At 49.4% G+C, this 22958-nt stretch overlaps 1 protein-coding gene across 1 annotated transcript in view; it reads left to right on the forward strand.

The window, feature by feature from the left end:
• Positions 1-3789: 3789 nt before the first annotated feature.
• LOC136590899 (ATP-dependent zinc metalloprotease YME1L1-like) overlaps positions 3790-22958 on the forward strand; it is a 42079-nt gene continuing 22910 nt past the window's right edge. The window contains exons 1-7 of the mRNA XM_066588419.1: positions 3790-3930; positions 14806-14937; positions 16073-16238; positions 17508-17600; positions 17790-17899; positions 18961-19111; positions 20302-20385. Of these exons, the coding sequence (XP_066444516.1) occupies positions 3898-3930; positions 14806-14937; positions 16073-16238; positions 17508-17600; positions 17790-17899; positions 18961-19111; positions 20302-20385 (769 nt within the window). The 5' untranslated portion in view covers positions 3790-3897. The remainder of the gene's footprint in view (positions 3931-14805; positions 14938-16072; positions 16239-17507; positions 17601-17789; positions 17900-18960; positions 19112-20301; positions 20386-22958) is intronic.

The following is a 22958-nucleotide window of genomic DNA, read 5'->3' on the forward strand; positions in this document are numbered from 1 at the left end:
TCAGCACACGGACATCCCGCCCGCATGGGTCAGCACACGGACATCCCGCCCGCATGGGTCAGCACACGGACATCCCGCCCGCATGGGTCAGCACACGGACATCCCGCCCGCATCGGTCAGCACACGGACATCCCGCCTCACATTGTCTGTTTACACACCAGCAGCTTTCTTTTTGGTTTGAAAAATCAGTCTGACTTTTCATTTAATTTTCATGTGATTTTTTTCATCTTTCTGTGAATTTTCTTTCCATTTTTCATTCGGACACATGAGCGTTTTTTATGCGCTCGTCCGATAAATTATAGAACAGAAATCGCAGATCGCACCTATCTGCGATCTGCGATTCCTGTTCTCTTCTCTATATGCGCTCAGTGGGGCCGGCGGCAGCAGCGCTGACCCCATTAAGAACATATAGAAGACAAATCATTCTCCTCTGCCACAGCTGTAACAGCTGTGGCAGAGAAGAACGATGTTTTCCCATTGAATTCAATGGAGCCGGCAATACAGCAGGTTCCACTGAATGCAATGGGCTGCCGGCGATCGCGGGGTGAATTGTCGGGAAGGGCTTAAATATATAAGCCCTTCCCTGCAATTCATCCAGAAATGTGTTAAAATAAAAAAATATATATATACTTACCTTGTCCCGGCAGACGGAGTTCCGCGCGGCCGGCCTGCAGTGGGTGTGAAGGGGGTGTGAGTCAGACTCAGCGCTGAGCCAATCAGGGGGCAGGTCTGAGTCACACCCCCTTCACACCCACTGCAGGCCGGCCGCGCGGAACTCCGTCTGCCGGGAGCAGGTGAGTATATATATATTTTTTATTTTTACACATTTCTGGATGAATTGCAGGGAAGGGCTTATATATTTAAGCCCTTCCCGACAATTTATCCCACATTCGACCGCAGCGCATTGCTTTCAATGGAGCCGGCTGTATTGCCGGCTCCATTGAATGCAATGCGCTGGACAGCTCCGGCCCGTTTCTAATGAAACGCGGCTAGGAGCAGATTTTCGGGCACCGGTCACGCGATTTGCGGATGCGCATCCGTCATGCGATCCGCAAATCGCGCAAAAAAAACGCCCGTCTGATAAGGCTTTAATGTGCGCAGAAAATTAACAGACCAATTCATTGTCCGTCATTCAGTCGCTCAAACATTTAGTCTGACCGATAATCGCGATTAGCGAGATCCTGAATGATTTTCCGTCCGCGTAAAACATCCCTACGTGCTCAATCCCTTTAGGTCATTTTCACATGACAGAGAAAATCGTGCGAGATTTGTGCATTGCGAGACGCACGGATATGAACCCCGCTCTTTTCAATGTGTAAACAGGAGCAATTTTTTTCCACATCGCATCGCACCTCAATGTGAGAAACAAACCGCGGCGCATTATTTTTTTAGGCATGCCCTTGGATCGCATTTCCCATTCGGTGGCAGCATCACACCACATGCTACCAATTACATTGCAGAAGAGCCGCTGATCGGACGGCTCCCAATGACTTCAATGGACGCCGTCCACGCAGAATCCACTGAGAAATGGAGCATGGTGCGATTTTTCCTCTGCTTGCGGAAACCGCAATTAGTTTCCCCAAGTGTGCAGGAAGAATCGATTTTCCCATAGCATGCTATGAGCCCTACATGTTACGGATCCGCGGTGCAGATGCCTGTCGCGGATTCCACAGCAAATATCCGTCCGTGGGCAGAAGCCCCTGAGGTTACCAACGAGGAGATTTGTTTAAAACAAAGGACGACATGCAGCATACGGAGGTGTGGAGACGCGGCGCGTTTCAGGGTAATAAGCCCCCTTTCGCATGCTCGGTAAAATGAAAGCCGCTGCGCTGTAATTGGTTGCCAGGGGCAACAAGGACGCCTTCACGAAGACAGTAAACACTGCGGATTTTTCGCTAACGGTGGGGATTCAAAAAATCTTTACACCTGACAGTTCATTTCTTCTATGGAAAAGCATGAAATTTGAAAAACGCTGCAGTTTACAGATCTGCTGCGTGCCTGCTTATGTTGTGGAAAATGCGCGGATGTTCGCCACGGAGATCAATGGAAAACATAAAAAGCGCACCATAATCTGCAAATGGAATATTGTTCCTCGCTAGAGAAACGCTCGGAATTTGCTTGAAAATCCGCGTTTATGGATTTTGTTAATAAAGTTAGCCGGAAATACCAGATCACAAAACCGGAACCCGTTCTGCAGCGGAAAATCCGCGCACAAAGACGCAATTATGTGTTCAAATTGTGCAACAAAAAAAGCTGCGATTTCTGCAAAGCTTGTAACTCCGCCCATCTACAGAAACGCCACAGAAATTCCGCAGATGTTCAGGCGTCATGTGAAGGCGGACTACGGGCGGTTTGGCGCGGTCGTGGATCTCGCGTGAGATTTGTGTGTTGCTAGATACCAAATATTCCTTTGAATGGCGTCATACACGAGTGATTTTTCCCACTTCGCGATGTCAGAGAAGAATGGCGGCATGTCCCATCTTTGGGTGTGCTCTCGCATCAGCCATTGTTTTCAATGGGGCGGGCAAAGCATCACAGCGCGTCTGAGGGGTCCGCAAGTGTGATGCGAGGTCTCCCACTGAAAACAATGGCAAACACTCCGCGATCCTCCGCCACCAGCTCCTCCGGAGGGTCGTTACTTACCCCAAGTGATGCAAAACAGACTCACATCCATGGGGAAATTGCACATTGGCGAGCGCCATATTGGGCAGAGTGTCGCGGACGGATATCGCAGTCACTTGTGTTAAATTAGCCTAGGGCCTCTCTCGCACGTGCGTTCAGAAAACGAGGCTCGAAATTGTGGCATTTTACCGCGATTTTGAGCGGCATCTTGGCACGCATTGTAAAGTATTTGACAGTATTTTTTCCGTACGCCATTATTGTGACAAGCGATGCGCTGCGTTAAAAGAGAAAAGACAGCGCTCGAAAATCACCGCATTAGAAACGCCACAGTGCTGGTCTGCGAGGCCCCATGAAATCAGCGCTGTACTGCGGTTGGCTCGGGACGCTGCGTTAATCGAGGTAAGAGGCAGTGAGCGTGATGGCGGCCTGAGAGCGCGTCCGCGTGGAGCGGGAAAATCCGCAGGAGTTCCAAATCAAAAACAGTTTGTAAATCTGCAGCGTCGGTGTGGATTCTGACTCGGATTTAGCTGCAGATCCGCAACTGCCATCAGCGTCGCTCCTCGCAGCGCACCCCGCCATCTTTCCCCCTGGCGACAGGCAGCCCGCTCCCACATCACCCGACCGGCGGCAGCAGCGGATGTGTGATGAGCGCCGTGGGCTGACAGCAGCTGCACATCCGTTTTTGATGTGTGAACGCTGCAGATTTTGCCGCAGTTTGGTCCGCAGTATTTCCGCTCCGTGTGAACGTCCCATACAGAGTTGTGATAAATCTGCGCCAAATTGGCCTAGTATGCTAAATAACCCGCAGCTAAAGAGAAATGTCGCCACCGACCGCCGCCTGTAAAGACTCTCGCCGCCGCCTCTCGCTCCACGATGGCAGCATCTGACCCCGCAGCGGAGGGCGCACAAAAATGGTAAGTTTACAGTTTGTTCACAGATTCACAGTTTTTTATCCCTAAAAAGAAGCTCGTTTCCTGACAGAAAAGCCAGAAATGTCCTTCAGGAGGAGGAGAGCCCGGGGGCACATCAGCCTATTACTGCCCACTCCTCCACCAGCCAACCCGGGGGCATATATCTATATCACACTGAAGTTTGGCACTATGGGAGCAGCACAGCCGGTCGCCATGGTTACCGCGGCCGGGCCGGAAGTGGTGTCCCGCCCCGGAAGTTCCTGGCTGCCGGGTTATCCGGGTCACCTTTGTTACATCACGCCGGGTTGCAGCCGAGTGGCCGGAGGGGAAGAGAGCCGGGCGGACTCCCCTCGGTTCGGACGCCATGTTCTCGCTCAGCAGCACGGTGCAGCCGCAGGTGAGTGACGTCACAGCATGGCGTCATCGTCCGGAGGGCACGTCAGTGACGTAGGGAGAGTGCGGTGACACGCTGGGACTTGTAGTCCGCCCGCTCCGGGGCAGAAGTTGTTACACAGCGCTGTGGAGTTATCAGTCAGGGCCGGTCCAAGGCCGGGGGGGACGACAGAGGAGGCACGGGAGGCCGGGAAGGGGGTGTTAGAGGGGGCAGGGGGTTGTGCTTCTAGACGGGCTTTACCCCCCCCTGGCGGAGCTGATGGTGGCCGGTGCCGCGGGGCTCAATGAGGCTTTATTCACACGACCGTTTACGATTTTTGGGTGAAAAGCGGAGTGATTTGGTGCGCGGCTCTCTATATGTCCGCCGGCGGCTCCGACCCGTCAGACAGCCTCAAAACCCTGAAAAATCCTTCTGGGGCTTATTTTCAGGGTATAAGGCGATATTTGGCGTGGAATCTGCGCCTACTCGAGTGGCTCCGCCCCGTTACATCGGTTCGCTCTGATCTAGGCGGTGAGGGTTTATTTTCACATCGGCACGTGGAGCGGTGGCGACTGGCGACCTGTTGGCTCTTGGCACTGACTGGGCCCTCAAGCTGCTTGGCAACTTGAACGTTTGGCGCGGACACGTCGGGGACTGTTGAGGCGGCGCGGTTGGCTGCTATGTACAGCCGGGTCGCTCGCCGGCCGCCGCGGCACGCTGCAGTCAAGTGTGAAAAGTCGCACCTGCAAAAAAAAAAAATGTAACAGGACCGTATGTGTGTGCCCGTTGGGACCCCATTGGTTGCCGGCCCGCCCAGGACGGACAGCGATCCGTATTATCTGTACCTGAAGGACCCGACACTTTTTAGGGATTTTACCCGTCTGGTGGTTTCACTGACCCATTTTTTTTCCTTCAGCTGCCAAAATTATTTTTGACTTATAGGGTAATATTTATTTTTATATATTTTTCACTGCCTTTTTTTCCCTTCTTCTTCTTTTTTTTTTTTTTTTGTTTTATTGGGGTAAAAAGCTAACAAAAGATCTTTTTAATGTTTTAGTTATTTTTTTAGTCTATTTACACTTAAAGTATACGGGTTCCTCACTTTGATATATAATACACATGTATGGTTTCGGATTACAGGGCGCACACGGCGACGGTTTGGGGTTATTTTCTTCTTTCTGTACATATTTTTATTCTGTAATGTTTTTTACCATCTATGACCCCCCATGATGTCATGTAAGACCTCTGGGGTACAGTCACATGGTCTCTTCCCCCTTTCCTCCTGTAGCTGGGGCGTCCATATGGGCCTCAGTTACAGGGAAACATCCCCTGTAGTGACAGTAGTCACTGGCAGAGCTGATCTGGGTCTTCTAGGACCCTGCAGCTCTGCCGTCACATGACCGCCGACTCCTGAAGTTTCACTCATTGAGCGCTGTGTACTGAAGACAGGAGAAGGCAGAAGGGGTTAAACCAGCTGTGACAAACTGCTGACAACCGTCCTGCTTCTGATTGCAGAGGCTTTAATCCCTCGCACCATATTCTACCAATCGCTGGGATTAAAGCCCGGGACCAAGTGCTGTACATTTATTGTAAATATATATTTGGAACTGCTGAATACGTTGTCTGCGCCCCGCACAGTAATAGAGCGTGCCGCCATTTGTTTTCTGCAGTGATATTTGCGCGGACAAATTATTATTATTATTTTTTTTTGTCTCTCTGTTCTCAGAAAAAAAAAATGGTACCAATAAAATCTACAGCTCACCCCGCAAAAACGAGCTCCCCTTAGGACCGTGTCGATGGAAGAATAAAGTTACGGTTATTGAAAGTGGAGATGAAAATCCCCCAAATATTGTTGTCCTTATGGTCAAAGCCAAGTCACTAAGGGGTTAAAGATTTCCTCATCTGGTCCCATATACTACCCTTTAACCCCTTACTGATTGTGGGCCTGGGGACGCAATGATTTTTTTGGGTTTTGATGGCCGCTCTTCATAACCTATAGCTTTTTTTATTGTTCCATCAACACTGCTGTATGAGGGCTTTTTTTTTGCGTGGCGAGCCGCAGTTATAACTGGTAACGTTTTTGGGGGTACAAAAAAATGTATCGTATAACTTCTAGTAATGTGTTGTTGTTTTTCTTCCTATAGTATCAATCATCTAGTATAAAGGCTTATTCAGACGACCGTATATTGGCCTGGTATTCATGCCCGGCCGATATATGGTGTCCCTCTTTGCAGGGGGAGGAGGCTGGAAGAGCCGGAAGCAGTGCACTGAGCTCCCACCCTCTCTCCACCCCCTCTCCGACCCTCTGCACTATTTGCAATGACAGGGGCGGGATGAGGCGGAGCTAAGTGCACTGCTCATGACTCTTCCAGCCTCCTCCCCCTGCAAAGAGGGACACCGTATATCAGCTGGGCGTGAAGACCTGGCCGATATACAGTCGTCTGAATAGGCCCTTTACAACATGATATGCTTTTTCCTGCATGTTGGTACAATTACTAAAAGTGTGTGATATAAAATATAATTTTTTGAAAAATTAAAAACCCCTTTTTTGGAAAATATTCTTATAGGATTGCTGCGAAGTTTACATCCATTTGCGGGACCTGCTTCCCAGCTAGCGTGGTAAAAGCCCATTTACACACAACGATTATCGCTCAAAACTTGTTCAAACGATGTCTTTTGAGCGATAATCGTTCCGTGTAAATGCTACCATTGTTTGCTTTTTGGCCTAACGATTTTTAGTTCAGCATAAAAACCATCATTCAGCTGGCCAGCTGATAGCAGGGACCGAACGCTGTGACTCTCCACGGGAGCGCCTATAACATTGCTTTCCTGCGGTAGAACAGTGGAGCTGTATGCAGATAACAGACCATCCGCTGTTCTCTGCATACAGGGAAGGGAGACTCATTTAGATGCAAATGAAGCTAATAAGCTGCTAATAGGCAATAGTGCCCGTTAGTAGCTATGCAAAATGATTGCTTGCGTTTTGAGCTCCTGTGGGTTTTTGTAGCGTTCCCGCGGTACAGGTATTGCAGGTCTATAATTACTCCACGCTATTTTGGAGAGTGAAACAGCCGGTCTAGTAGCAGGCAGTGATGGGGCGGTCAGTCAGGTGATGGCGCCGCATCGCTGTGACCTCAGCCACCTCTTGGGTTGTGTGTAGATCTGGGTGATCTTGTGGGATTCCACTACACGTATATAAAGTGGAAGTTCGCTTTAAACCCGGCAATAGTAACATGTATGTTCTCATCACAGAGCTTTCCAATGAAAATAAAGCATATTTTAGCCAATTTCCTCTAATAAGTTTGTATTAAAAGGTTATTTTTTGACTTCACTGGGAAATCAGAGTGCAGCTGGTATGATTGATGGGATCACCCGTTTAGGAATGATCAGTGCTGGTATGATGGGATCACGCGGGTAGGAATGATCAGTGCTGGTATGATGGGATCACGCGGGTAGGAATGATCAGTGCTGGTATGATGGGATCACGCGGGTAGGAATGATCAGTGCTGGTATGATGGGATCACGCGGGTAGGAATGATCAGTGCTGGTATGATGGAATCACGTGGGTAGGAATGATCAGTGCTGGTATGATGGGATCATGCGGGTAGGAATGATCAGTGCTGGTATGATGGGATCACGTGGGTAGGAATGATCAGTGCTGGTATGATTGATGAGATCACACGTTTAGGAATGATCAGTGCTTGTATGATTGATGAGATCACATGGGTAGGAATGATCAGTGCTGGTATGATGGGATCGTGCGGGTAGGAATGATCAGTGCTGGTATGATGGGATCGTGCGGGTAGGAATGATCAGTGCTGGTATGATGGGATCGCGCGGGTAGGAGTGATCAGTGCTGGTATGATGGGATCGCGCGGGTAGGAGTGATCAGTGCTTGTATGATGGGATCGTGCGGGTAGGAGTGATCAGTGCTTGTATGATGGGATCGTGCGGGTAGGAATGATCAGTGCTTGTATGATGGGATCGTGCGGGTAGGAGTGATCAGTGCTTGTATGATGGGATCGTGCGGGTAGGAGTGATCAGTGCTGGTATGATGGGATCGCGCGGGTAGGAATGATCAGTGCTGGTATGATTGATGGGATCGCGCGGGTAGGAATGATCTGTGCTGGTATGATTGATGGGATCGCGCGGGTAGGAATGATCTGTGCTGGTATGATTGATGGGATCACACGTTTAGGAATGATCAGTGCTGGTATGATGGGATCGTGCGGGTAGGAATGATCAGTGCTGGTATGATGGGATCGTGCGGGTAGGAATGATCAGTGCTGGTATGATTGATGGGATCACGCAGGTAGGAATGATCAGTGTTGGTATGATGGGATCGTGCGGGTAGGAATGATCAGTGCTGGTATGATTGATGGGATCGCGCGGGTAGGAATGATCTGTGCTGGTATGATTGATGGGATCGCGCGGGTAGGAATGATCTGTGCTGGTATGATGGGATCGCGCAGGTAGGAATGATCAGTGCTGGTATGATTGATGGGATCACACGTTTAGGAATGATCAGTGCTTGTATGATTGATGAGATCACGCGGGTAGGAATGATCAGTGCTGGTATGATTGATGGGTTCGCGCGGGTAGGAATGATCAGTGCTGGTATGATGGGATCGTGCGGGTAGGAATGATCAGTGCTGGTGTGATTGATGGGATCGTGCGGGTAGGAATGATCAGTGCTGGTGTGATTGATGGGATCGTGCGGGTAGGAATGATCGGTGCTGGTATGATGGGATCGTGCGGGTAGGAATGATCGGTGCTGGTATGATGGGTTCGTGCGGGTAGGAATCATCAGCGCTGGTGTGATGGGATCGCGCGGGTAGGAATGATCAGTGCTGGTATGATGGGATCGTGCGGGTAGGAATGATCAGTGCTGGTATGATGGGATCGTGCGGGTAGGAATGATCGGTGCTGGTATGATGGGATCGTGCGGGTAGGAATGATCGGTGCTGGTATGATGGGATCGTGCGGGTAGGAATGATCGGTGCTGGTGTGATGGGATCGCGCGGTTAGGAATGATCGGTGCTGGTGTGATTGATGGGATCGTGCGGGTAGGAATGATCGGTGCTGGTGTGATTGATGGGATCGTGCGGGTAGGAATGATCGGTGCTGGTATGATGGGATAGTGCGGGTAGGAATGATCGGTGCTGGTATGATGGGTTCGCGCGGGTAGGAATGATCGGTGCTGGTGTGATGGGATCAGTGCTGGTGTGATTGATGGGATCGTGCGGGTAGGAATGATCAGTGCTGGTATGATGGGATCGTGCGGGTAGGAATGATCAGTGCTGGTATGATGGGATCGTGCGGGTAGGAATGATCAGTGCTGGTATGATGGGATCGTGCGGCTAGGAATGATCGGTGCTGGTATGATGGGATCGTGCGGCTAGGAATGATCGGTGCTGGTATGATGGGATCGTGCGGGTAGGAATGATCGGTGCTGGTATGATGGGATCGTGCGGGTAGGAATGATCGGTGCTGGTATGATGGGATCGTGCGGGTAGGAATGATCAGTGCTGGTATGATGGGATCGTGCGGGTAGGAATGATCAGTGCGGGTAGGAATGATCAGTGCTGGTATGATGGGATCGCGCAGGTAGGAATGATCAGTGCTGGTGTGATGGGTTCGCGCGGGTAGGAATGATCAGTGCTGGTGTGATTGATGGGATCGTGCGGGTAGGAATGATCGGTGCTGGTATGATGGGTTCGCGCGGGTAGGAATGATCAGTGCTGGTGTGATTGATGAGATTGTGCGGGTAGGAATGATCAGTGCTGGTATGATGGGATCGTGCGGGTAGGAATGATCAGTGCTGGTATGATGGGATCGTGCGGGTAGGAATGATCAGTGCTGGTATGATGGGATCGTGCGGGTAGGAATGATCAGTGCTGGTATGATGGGATCGCGCGGGTAGGAATGATCAGTGCTGGTATGATGGGATCGCGCGGGTAGGAATGATCAGTGCTGGTATGATGGGATCGCGCGGGTAGGAATGATCAGTGCTGGTATGATGGGATCGCGCGGGTAGGAATGATCAGTGCTGGTATGATGGGATCGCGCAGGTAGGAATGATCAGTGCTGGTGTGATGGGTTCGCGCGGGTAGGAATGATCAGTGCTGGTGTGATGGGATCGCGCAGGTAGGAATGATCAGTGCTGGTGTGATTGATGGGTTCGCGCGGGTAGGAATGATCGGTGCTGGTATGATGGGTTCGCGCGGGTAGGAATTAGTGCTGGTGTGATTGATGAGATTGTGCGGGTAGGAATGATCAGTGCTGGTATGATGGGATCGTGCGGGTAGGAATGATCAGTGCTGGTATGATGGGATCGTGCGGGTAGGAATGATCAGTGCTGGTATGATGGGATCGTGCGGGTAGGAATGATCAGTGCTGGTATGATGGGATCGTGCGGGTAGGAATGATCAGTGTTGGTATGATGGGATCGTGCGGGTAGGAATGATCAGTGCTGGTATGATGGGTTCGCGCGGGTAGGAATGATCAGTGCTGGTATGATTGATGGGATCACGCGGGTAGGAATGATCAGTGTTGGTATGATGGGTTCGCGCGGGTAGGAATGATCAGTGCTGGTATGATGGGATCGTGCAGGTAGGAATGATCAGTGCTGGTGTGATGGGTTCGCGCAGGTAGGAATGATCAGTGCTGGTGTGATTGATGGGATCGTGCGGGTAGGAATGATCGGTGCTGGTATGATGGGTTCGCGCGGGTAGGAATGATCAGTGCTGGTATGATGGGATCGCGCGGGTAGGAATGATCAGTGCTGGTATGATGGGATCGCGCGGGTAGGAATGATCAGTGCTGGTATGATGGGATCGCGCGGGTAGGAATGATCAGTGCTGGTATGATGGGATCGCGCGGGTAGGAATGATCAGTGCTGGTATGATGGGATCGCGCAGGTAGGAATGATCAGTGCTGGTGTGATGGGTTCGCGCGGGTAGGAATGATCAGTGCTGGTGTGATGGGATCGCGCAGGTAGGAATGATCAGTGCTGGTGTGATTGATGGGTTCGCGCGGGTAGGAATGATCGGTGCTGGTATGATGGGTTCGCGCGGGTAGGAATTAGTGCTGGTGTGATTGATGAGATTGTGCGGGTAGGAATGATCAGTGCTGGTATGATGGGATCGTGCGGGTAGGAATGATCAGTGCTGGTATGATGGGATCGTGCGGGTAGGAATGATCAGTGCTGGTATGATGGGATCGTGCGGGTAGGAATGATCAGTGCTGGTATGATGGGTTCGCGCGGGTAGGAATGATCAGTGCTGGTATGCTTGATGGGATCGTGCGGGTAGGAATGATCAGTGTTGGTATGATGGGTTCGCGCGGGTAGGAATGATCAGTGCTGGTATGATGGGATCGCGCAGGTAGGAATGATCAGTGCTGGTGTGATGGGTTCGCGCAGGTAGGAATGATCAGTGCTGGTGTGATTGATGGGATCACGCGGGTAGGAATGATCAGTGCTGGTGTGATGGGTTCGCGCAGGTAGGAATGATCAGTGCTGGTGTGATTGATGGGATCGTGCGGGTAGGAATGATCGGTGCTGGTATGATGGGTTCGCGCGGGTAGGAATGATCAGTGCTGGTGTGATTGATGAGATTGTGCGAGTAGGAATGATCAGTGCTGGTATGATGGGATCGCGCGGGTAGGAATGATCAGTGCTGGTATGATGGGATCGCGCGGGTAGGAATGATCAGTGCTGGTATGATGGGATCGCGCAGGTAGGAATGATCAGTGCTGGTGTGATGGGTTCGCGCGGGTAGGAATGATCAGTGCTGGTGTGATGGGATCGCGCGGGTAGGAATGATCAGTGCTGGTGTGATGGGATCGCGCGGGTAGGAATGATCAGTGCTGGTGTGATGGGATCGCGCAGGTAGGAATGATCAGTGCTGGTGTGATGGGTTCGCGCGGGTAGGAATGATCAGTGCTGGTGTGATGGGATCGCGCGGGTAGGAATGATCAGTGCTGGTGTGATGGGATCGCGCAGGTAGGAATGATCAGTGCTGGTATGATTGATGAGATCACGCGGGTAGGAATGATCAGTGCTGGTGTGATTGATGGGTTCGCGCGGGTAGGAATGATCGGTGCTGGTATGATGGGTTCGCGCGGGTAGGAATTAGTGCTGGTGTGATTGATGAGATTGTGCGGGTAGGAATGATCAGTGCTGGTATGATGGGATCGTGCGGGTAGGAATGATCAGTGCTGGTATGATGGGTTCGCGCGGGTAGGAATGATCAGTGCTGGTATGATTGATGGGATCACGCGGGTAGGAATGATCAGTGTTGGTATGATGGGTTCGCGCGGGTAGGAATGATCAGTGCTGGTATGATTGATGGGATCACGCGGGTAGGAATGATCAGTGTTGGTATGATGGGATCGCGCGGGTAGGAATGATCAGTGCTGGTATGATGGGTTCGCGCGGGTAGGAATGATCAGTGCTGGTATGATTGATGGGATCACGCAGGTAGGAATGATCAGTGTTGGTATGATGGGATCGCGCGGGTAGGAATGATCAGTGTTGGTATGATGGGATCGTGCGGGTAGGAATGATCAGTGCTGGTATGATTGATGGGATCACGTGGGTAGGAATGATCAGTGTTGGTATGATGGGATCGCGCGGGTAGGAATGATCAGTGTTGGTATGATGGGATCGTGCGGGTAGGAATGATCAGTGCTGGTATGATTGATGGGATCACGTGGGTAGGAATGATCGGTGCTGGTATGATGGGTTCGCGCGGGTAGGAATGATCAGTGCTGGTGTGATTGATGAGATTGTGCGGGTAGGAATGATCAGTGCTGGTATGATTGATGGGATCGTGCGGGTAGGAATGATCGGTGCTGGTATGATGGGTTCGCGCGGGTAGGAATGATCAGTGCTGGTGTGATTGATGAGATTGTGCGGGTAGGAATGATCAGTGCTGGTATGATGGGATCGCGCGGGTAGGAATGATCAGTGCTGGTATGATGGGATCGCGCGGGTAGGAATGATCAGTGCTGGTATGATGGGATCGCGCAGGTAGGAATGATCAGTGCTGGTGTGATGGGTTCGCGCGGGTAGGAATGATCAGTGCTGGTGTGATGGGATCGCGCGGGTAGGAATGATCAGTGCTGGTGTGATGGGATCGCGCGGGTAGGAATGATCAGTGCTGGTGTGATGGGATCGCGCAGGTAGGAATGATCAGTGCTGGTGTGATGGGTTCGCGCGGGTAGAAATGATCAGTGCTGGTGTGATGGGATCGCGCGGGTAGGAATGATCAGTGCTGGTGTGATGGGATCGCGCAGGTAGGAATGATCAGTGCTGGTATGATTGATGAGATCACGCGGGTAGGAATGATCAGTGCTGGTGTGATTGATGGGTTCGCGCGGGTAGGAATGATCGGTGCTGGTATGATGGGTTCGCGCGGGTAGGAATTAGTGCTGGTGTGATTGATGAGATTGTGCGGGTAGGAATGATCAGTGCTGGTATGATGGGATCGTGCGGGTAGGAATGATCAGTGCTGGTATGATGGGATCGCGCGGGTAGGAATGATCAGTGCTGGTATGATTGATGGGATCACGCGGGTAGGAATGATCAGTGTTGGTATGATGGGATCGCGCGGGTAGGAATGATCAGTGCTGGTATGATGGGTTCGCGCGGGTAGGAATGATCAGTGCTGGTATGATTGATGGGATCACGCAGGTAGGAATGATCAGTGTTGGTATGATGGGATCGCGCGGGTAGGAATGATCAGTGTTGGTATGATGGGATCGTGCGGGTAGGAATGATCAGTGCTGGTATGATTGATGGGATCACGTGGGTAGGAATGATCAGTGTTGGTATGATGGGATCGCGCGGGTAGGAATGATCAGTGTTGGTATGATGGGATCGTGCGGGTAGGAATGATCAGTGCTGGTATGATTGATGGGATCACGTGGGTAGGAATGATCAGTGTTGGTATGATGGGATCGCGCGGGTAGGAATGATCAGTGCGGGTAGGAATGATCAGTGCTGGTATGATGGGATCGTGCGGGTAGGAATGATCAGTGCGGGTAGGAATGATCAGTGCTGGTATGATGGGATCGCGCGGGTAGGAATGATCGGTGCTGGTATGGACGGGGCAGCTCTCTGCCGGAGATAGCCTCAGGATCCGTGGGGAAGCCACCACTTCATGTGTTGATAAACTCCTTTAACGAGTAACTAGGCTTTTTTTCCAACCTTTGACACGTCGGAGCGACACGGCAAAAGTTTTGCTTAGCAGGGGTTTCTCTTCTGAGCCCCCCCGTTGGTCGCTGCTCACCCAAGCACTACTCCCCTTCGCCTGTCTGTGTTACTTGCTGGTACATGGAGGTCTGTAGACCTCTTCTGTAGACCTTTATGAGGTCGTCTTCAGCTGCTGGAAGGTAGCGGCAAGTAGTGAATAGCACTTAGGCGGCCATCTTGCCTGAGCCGCAGAGACTCTCTCGCCTACTTGTAGCCCTATAAGCTAAACCTGTGGGCTGAATGTAGGTGAGCTGTGGACATAAGTGTTATACTTCCCTTCCCCGTCACTCCCCCGGTATGAGTGCTGGAAGCCACCCCGCAATGCATTGAATAGCGCTTCTAGGTAGTCCGCCACGTAATGCACTGCAGTGGTGACAGGGAAGGTAAGTATAACACTTATACCCCTGGACTCCATGGTCACCTACCTTCACTCCATAAGCTTGGCTTATGCCAAGACTGTTGTTAGGCCTAGTGGTCAGTGTGAGGACTGCAGGATTTTAGGTTTTTAAAAAAAATTAAAACATATATATAAAAAGACTTGGTAATTTTTTTTATGTGTTTAACATGAAACTCTATTTCTACAAGAAGCCGTTTTATGATGCCCTGTTCCCTTTAATATCTGCTTGTTTCTCTCTTCGTAGGTTACGGTACCATTAAGCCATCTCATTACTGCCTTCCACTCTCCCAAAACTGCAGTCTACTTTCCCAGCTCGCCCTCCGTTCAGGTTCTGCAGCGTGACGCGTCCGCGGACACTGAAACCTACAGCGCCGAGGTACGTACCATTCTCCGGATCCAAGTCCTCAGCTGCTTTGGTGAATAAAGTTGAGTAGTGATTCTATGTGAACCACCCCCCCCCCCCCCCCCCGCTCATTGCCAGGGAAACAAGCTACTTTTTTATTGCGCTCCTGAGAATGTGGCCACTCAATGCAGATGATGGAGGTGCCAAGCACTGTCCGCCTCTGCTTGTTCTCAGGTTGGCCTTTTAGGCACAGAGCCCATTGGTATCAGTGAAAGCAACCTGGGCAGCTAAAATATTAAGAGCCCTTTCTTCCTTCCTTCGGCGCTGTCCGGACTGACAGCAGCCTGCCAATCAGGTGAACAGCGGAGGTCCAATCCGCTAGTGATGACCTATTGTAAGGATCATCAATAATGTCATGGAGAACCCTTTTAATTTTCCATTATGAAGACCCTACAAGACATCTCCTCACTTCTTATGTTCCCGGACTACTGTTTGCGATGTCAGGAGTAGCCTAATATTTGGGGTTCATTGCAGGCAGACCTCAATGTTCAGATTTTAAGTGGCATTAAAGGGGTTGTCCTGTTAACTATAGCTTGCCTGTTATCGGGACGGTAATCAATAGTAGATCAGTGGTGGTCTGTCACCCAGGACCCCTGCTGAACAGCTGATTGCTGGGCCGGTGCACTGAGCTGACTTCGGCATGAAACGGACAGCTCTGTTCTTATTTCATTGGCCAGGCTTGGTATTGCAGGCCGAGTTCCCATTGAAATGAGTGAGATTTACTGCAATACCAAGACTGGCCACTGGAGTGAGAACTGAGCTGTCTGCTTTCTGCCAATATCGTATCGGTGTGTGTGAGTGTGCTGCCTTTGGCAAACAGCTGTTTGGGGTTCTTAGGCAAGTGACTCCTGCCTATCTACTACAGATAATCTGTCCTAAGGATAAATAGGGAAAAAAATGACATCCCTTTTTTTCCATAACACAGATTTTTTTAATACGAGTTGGGAAAAAAACCGTGTCGTCAAGATAGGGAAATAGATTCCCACTACAAATCAATGGGAGGCATAGTGTATGCATATTTTTAGCTTTAAACGTTTTCTTGATCGTCAGTAGGGGGCGTCAGTAGCCACTGTGTAATTCGGACATAAACCTTATTTTCTTTCCTCAGCCTGCCGTAAACCTCAGGGACCTGGGCTTGTCTGAGTTGAAGACCGCGGACCTCGACGCACTTCTGAACAAGCTTCTTCCCGGCTTCTTTTCTGATGAGAAGGAAAGCCCCTCGTGCTGGCACACCTCCCACGTATCCACAGAGTCTTTCTTTGAAAACAAACATGGTGAGTGCTGGCCGGACCGCAGTAACGCACTTTGCAGGTTTTGTAAGGTGACCAGTCAAAGCGGGACAGAGGGGTGTGGTCAGGGGCGGGGCTTATCACAACATATGATTTTACCTCCGTCCATATAAAATGTACAGGGCTGTTTAAAAAAAGACGAAGTAAATTCCACAGCATTTCTGCAATCACAAAAGTCGAAATACTTACCATTGGTGCAGATTGTGACTGGACATCGTCCGCGTACCTGCAGCTGATTTCATACTACGCGGCACTGCCCCCTCACTACCTCCGTAGGCTTCATGCTGTTAGAGCTCTCTGCTTGCTTTCCCAGTGGCCTGTAGTGGCCGCTCAGGATCAGGCAACCGGGAACCAGAAGCCGGGGTGTGCTAACAGCATGAAGCCTATGGAGGAGGGGATGCGGAGTGCCGCATAGCATGAAATCGGCTGCGGGTACGCGGCTGATTTTTCAGTCAAAATCCCCGCCGCTGGTACAGGATGCCAAATGCTGCGGAATTTGCAGCAGAAAAATCTGTTGTGGACATTCCGCAGCATTTTCGCCTCCGTGTAAACATACCGTAAGTCAGCTTGAGGTAATCTGCCGTATGCAGAGCAGTCTCACTAATTAGTGTCTCTTATATCAGCCCCAGTAGGAAAAGTGGCCTCAGTAATAGTGACCCCCTCAGTGGCATCAGTAGTAATTGTGTGTCCCCCCCTCCCCCCCCCCCCCTTCCCCACAGTGTCCTCAGTGGTAATACTATTACTACTAGGGCTGATATCGGGAACATTATTACTAATAGTGTCTCCTATATCGACCCCAGTAGTAACAGTGACCCCCTCAGTAGTAATTGTGACCACACACACTGTCCTCAGTGGTATCGACCCCAGTAGTAAGTGACCCCCCCCCCGCCCCACAGTAGCCCCAGTATTAATAGAGCCAACCCTGAAACCCACATACGTACCCTCCTTCTGGTCCTTATTGAGCGCCACTACTGCTCTTCTCAGCGCTGCTGCAGGCGGAAGTGTGCGCCCCCGCAGCAGCACCTCTGAATCCAAAAAATAGCTATTTATTATAGTATTGGTATAAACTAACAAACGGTTAGTGACAATTTTTAACAGTAAATTCTGGTGAAAACGGAGCTGGAAGTGCAGCCCTGTCCATGGATCGCTGTGCTTGATCTCTGCATACTGGTGGACACGGCTCACCTGACTTGCCACAATCATGCTGTCTTCAACCTTTTATTAACTTTGCTTTTCCCCTTTATTCCTTTATAGGGTATCCAACTACTTTCAGCGCTCTGCGACCTTTTGCCGGGCAGCAGCCAAGTCCACTAAAACAAGTCGGCACAGACCTGCAGCGTTGGCCCGGTAAGATCACTTCTGTTTTTCTAGACTTGATTTTGCTGCAGTTTTTCTTGATATTATCACATATACTGTAAAATTGCACCTAGTAGGCGCCGTGTTATCAGCCGTCGCAGAAACGGATGTAGGATTCTCTGTAATGTAGGGAAGACGCAGTCATCTAAAGCCTGTAGCTGTAATGTGACTTGCTCTTAGGTTACATCCAGTCTCGGGGCTTCAAGACCGTGAAAACAAGAGACAGACGCCTGCAGTCCACCTCGGAGCGCATCGCTGCAGCGGAGAATGCTGCGCCATCATTCATGAAGGTATTTATGAATATTACAGTCTCCTTATATAGTGTAAGGGACTTTTGATAGCAGTTTGTGTGCGAGATTAACCCCTTAGTGGCCAGACTTGCATCTCTTCGGCCTAATCTTATGGCTGGCACGGGAAACTCTGTGCTGGGAACAGCTGGGTTCTGGCTGTCGAATGACACCTGGGATCCTGCATTAACTGCTGGGAGTGAAAAAAAAGCCCCCCAAACCTCCCTTTAACTGTTTAACCCCTTTGATGCCACAGTCAGTATTGGGGAAGTAGCTCCCCCTGTCATCTATCAGCACTCCGTAATGCGATCCCAGAGTGCCGATGGGTTCCTATGGCAGTTGGAAGCTTGGCCAAGTCCTCTGAATCTGCCAGGCATACCAGCCTTTAGCAGGGTCTGGTTATTAACCTGTCAGAATTGCACTAGACTATATAAGTAGTGCAGTGTAGTATGCTAGCGATCAAGCAATCCCTGGTATGAGTGGCACATGATCGCTGAAGCCTGTGATTGGCTAAGCCCTTTGCATGTACAATGAACACATATGACAGCAGCTGTGATGGACCTAGGGGACATCTGACTGGTGTGTATTCCTTTTTTATTTTATTTTTTTTCCAGAGCCCTAAGCCGCATTTTTTTTTTCTTTAAAGGGCTTGTTTGGGACTTTTTCTACTCATGATCTATTTGTAAGGTAGATTATCAATGGCTGATTAGCAAGGGCCCACCGATTGGGATCCCTGCCGATCAGCTGTTGCCAGGCCCTATTGGTTGGAAGCGCATAGCACTGTCTGTACTGCAGCAGACAGAGTTGGTACTGCAGGCACAGCACCCATTGAATTATGTGAGGCAGACCCAGCGAACAGCTGATCGGCGGAAATTCCAAGCAGCAGACCCCCTGCTGATGAACTATTGATGACCTACCCTGAGGACAGGTCATCATTAGTCAAGTTCCGGATAATCCCTTTATTGTCGGAAAATCCCTTTAACTTACCCAGTTTGTCTCGGTTTCATCAGTTTTTTGCCTATGAAAATGTGTGTAGCTGTTTTTTTTTTTTTTTCTTTTTCTAGGGATTCTTGATGAGAGATCGAGTTCCAGACGTAGAAAACATGGACAGGATTATTAAAAATAAGAATATTCCAGAAGGGCAGCAGGACGCTTTTAAGAACGGGTTTGCAGAGGGTTTCCTGAAAGCGCAAGCTCTCACTCAGAGGACCACTGGTATGGATATGGCAGGCTTTGTAATCTTCCTTGACGGTAGATGAATTTAGGACCTAACGGGGGTGGGGGGTGTTAGGATCTTTTAAATCTATTTATTTTTTACTGTAAAAGCTGCTCAGTAATATGGGGCTAAAGCTTTCATTAACTATAAGGCCTCATGTCCACGGCAAAAATGTAATTTTAAAAACCGTGCGGGTCTCCCACACGTGTGATCCGCGCCCGTAGGGAATCATTGGGCACCCGCAGGTAATTAAATACCTGCGGACGTCACTTTTCCCGGTGTGCGGATCGCACGTGCAGGAAAACAACCGCAGCATGCTCCATTTTTATAAGTCTTTTTTTTCCCGCACTGATGGCTCCCGCAGCTTCCGTTGAAGCCAATGGAAGCCGTCCAGATCCACGGTACAGACACAGCTGTCATTGCGTCTGTGTCGCAGGAAAGTAGTTTAAAAAAAATAAAAAAGACTGCATGGTGCAGGCGTCCTGAATACATTCCCCGTGCAGAAGAAAGAAATTCCGTCTGCCATGGAGGAGAGCCCCGCAGTGTCCAGACAGGTGAGTATCATTTATTTTCTGGCCTCATATCTGCGGGCCCGTGGACATGAGGCCTAAGGTTAGAAAATGCCAGTGAAGTGTTTTACATTGTGTTTGGACCCTATACACATTGCCTGCAGGAGTTGAGCAACCACTTTTCCTTAAGGTATGTTCGCACAGCGTATTTTTATCATGAATTTGAGGCGGAATCTGTTTAAAATTCTGCTGCAAATCTCCATTCCATTAATTTCTATAGGAATTTGCCACGTAATGTATACAGTACCCCTGCCGGGGGAGGGGGAGAAGGATGTGTGGATTCTGTTACGGATTTTAGCCGTGACAGACTCTATGCAAAGAAATCTACATCACATTCTGTCGTCTGAACATATACTTAGGGAAAGTTGATGGGGTGCGGTAAAAAACACTGCCAGTCACTGTGACTTGCGTTAAACGCCAATCAGATTTGCTGTAAAACGACGCATTTGAAACGCCGTGTCTTATCGACGCCGTGGGTGAGAGCCGCCTGAAGGTTCATTTTGCAGCTGATTTCGGTCTTATTTTGTAACCATTCGTCACATCTGCATCTTATTATTCTTAGTTACAACATTAAGTCTGAATATCGCTGTATTGTTCCTCTTTTTTCCCTAATTTGCTAGAATCTCTGAAAAGAACCCGTTACATCCTCCTGGCGGTGTTACTACTTGGCATCTATGGTATAGCGAAAACTCCGTTTCTGTCAGGTGAGATACTGATCTTTGCTGGTATTTTAGCTTTCTGTCTTTTATGAGCTTTAGCTGAAATGTTTTGTACTTGTATTCCCCATGGAATAACAATGCTGTTACCCCTTTTATTAGAACTGTTAAATTCTGCCGTTCCTCTGTTGTTCCTCCTGGAAATGTATGAATACTTTGACATCCAGGTGTTAGCAGCTATGGATATGTCCCTATACTTTGACGCCGTACAATCCGTGCTCCCAGTGTCGGCCTGTATAGGGATACATCCTATTGACAAGTTGTCAATGTATGTACCTTCCCAGAAAGAAGAATAGAGAAATGGAAGAATGCAGAAATCTAAGAAAAAAGGCTTCAGAATTAATATTTAACGAGAAAAACAAATGTTTACGGAATGACAATTTCCGGAGAGCCAACTTCTCTTCTCTTTTAACCCTTTCCAATCCAATTTGTATCCTGGTTTTCCTAGAGGGTTTACTCTTTTTCTGCCTTTATACAATGGTGCTATATGCTGGCTAAAGCCAGTACTGCATGAGGTGACACGTTGGATAGGTTCCGGCAGCAGAGGCGCTGTCAATATGCAGTAAGAGAACCGCGACGGACGTCTTCCAACATCGGAGCTGTACAGCCTTAAAGGGGTTGTCCTGCGCCGAAACGTTTTTTTTTTTTTTTCTTTTTCAACCCCCCCCTCCCCCCCCCCCCCGGTTCGGCGCGAGACAACCCCGATGCAGGGGTTAAAAAAGAACACCGCACAGCGCTTACCTGAATCCCCGCGCTCCGGTGACTTCTTACTTACCTGCTGAAGATTGCCGCCGGGATCTTCTCCCTCGGTGGACCGCAGGGCTTCTGTGCGGTCCATTGCCGATTCCAGCCTCCTGATTGGCTGGAATCGGCACGTGACGGGGCAGAGCTACCAGGAGCCGGTCTCCGGCACGAGCGGCCCCATTCAGAAAACAAGAAGACCGGACTGCGCAAGCGCGTCTAATCCGGCGATTAGACGCTGAAAATTAGACGGCACCATGGAGACGAGGACGCTAGCAACGGAACAGGTAAGTGAAAAACTTCTTATAACTTCTGTATGGCTCATAATTAATGACAATGTACATTACAAAGTGCATTAATATGGCCATACAGAAGTGTATAGACCCACTTGCTGCCGCGGGACAACCCCTTTAAATCATAATGTCTTCAGACGTCAGACAGTGGATGGGAAAGGGTTAATGTTTTATACAAACATAGTCGTGGCCAAAAGTTTTGAGACTAACACAAATCTTGGCTTTCACACAGGTTGCTGCTTTAATGTTTTTACATATTTTAGTCAGATGTTTCTATGGTTACTGATGTACAATTTTATAAGCTTGTGATAAGTTTTTACACTTTTTTAAGAATTAAGTCAGGTTTCGGCAAAGACTCAATCGTTAGTAATTACCCTTATTTCCAAAACTTCTGCAGTTTGTCCTGACATGATGATATCCGCTTCTGGGCCAAATCCTGACGACGGCCCATTCTTCCTATTCCCTGCTTGGAGTTTATCACAAGTTCTGTGTCTTTGTTTGTCCGCCTGTTTTTTCAGGATTGATCGCAGGGTCTCAATGGGATGAGATCTGGCAAGTTTTCTGTCCAGGGACCCAAAATGTCGATGTTTTGTTCCTGGAGTCTCGTCTTTACCGCTTTTACCTTGTGGCATGGCCCTCCATCATGCTGGAAATACATTGTTCATCACCAAATTGCTCCTGGGTGCTTGGGAGAAGTTGCTCCTGTACAGTATTTTCTCTGATAAAGCCCTCCTCAGACTGTTGGGACATCTGGAAGAATTGTCCAGAGAGGAAAACCCTTAGTGATGTGGCCTATTTTGGTCCTAAGGGCGCAATCCTATTTAGGTGTTTTTTTTTTTTCCTCTCCACTTTTCAAAAGCCATAACTTTTTTTTTTTTTCCGTCGACAGTCATGAGGCTTATTTTTTTGCGTGGCGAGCTGTAGTTTTTTTTATTGGAAAGGGAAGTAACTGGGAGCACAGGTGGTCTTCTCATCCATCCTCCTACATGGATGGCCATGGAATAAGGAGATGGAACAGCATTCTAGAGGTGAACAACCGGCTATGTTGATGGTGCCGTCAGCAAGGATTTGGATTCCTAGACCATGGAGTGCAGTACCTATATGATGGATTGCTTGCTAGAGATGGGTTGCACCTTACAAAGACAGGAACACATATTTGCCAGTAGAGCTTTAAACTAGAACAATATGAGAAGGGAAGTGAAAAGCCAGGCAAAAATATACAGCTAATGAACACCATTGAGAACCTTGTTATTAGAAGTGGGGAGAAATCAGAAGGAAAGTAGAGGAGCAAGAGACCTCGATCACAAACTAACATGTTTCTACACAGATGCACAGAGCATGGGAAACAAGGAGAATTGGGGCTCCTAACACAGGAAGAGAAATATGATGTCATAGGCATCACGGAAACTTGGTGGGATGATACACATGATTGGGATACAAGGCTTGAAGGATACAACTTATTTATAAGAAACAGACCTAAGAAGGTGTTGTGTTGTATGTTCGGGAAAACATTCCTCGCCACAGAGA

The sequence above is a fragment of the Eleutherodactylus coqui genome, unplaced genomic scaffold, assembly GCF_035609145.1.
Source record: "Eleutherodactylus coqui strain aEleCoq1 unplaced genomic scaffold, aEleCoq1.hap1 HAP1_SCAFFOLD_53, whole genome shotgun sequence".
NCBI classification, from domain to species: Eukaryota; Metazoa; Chordata; class Amphibia; order Anura; family Eleutherodactylidae; genus Eleutherodactylus; species Eleutherodactylus coqui.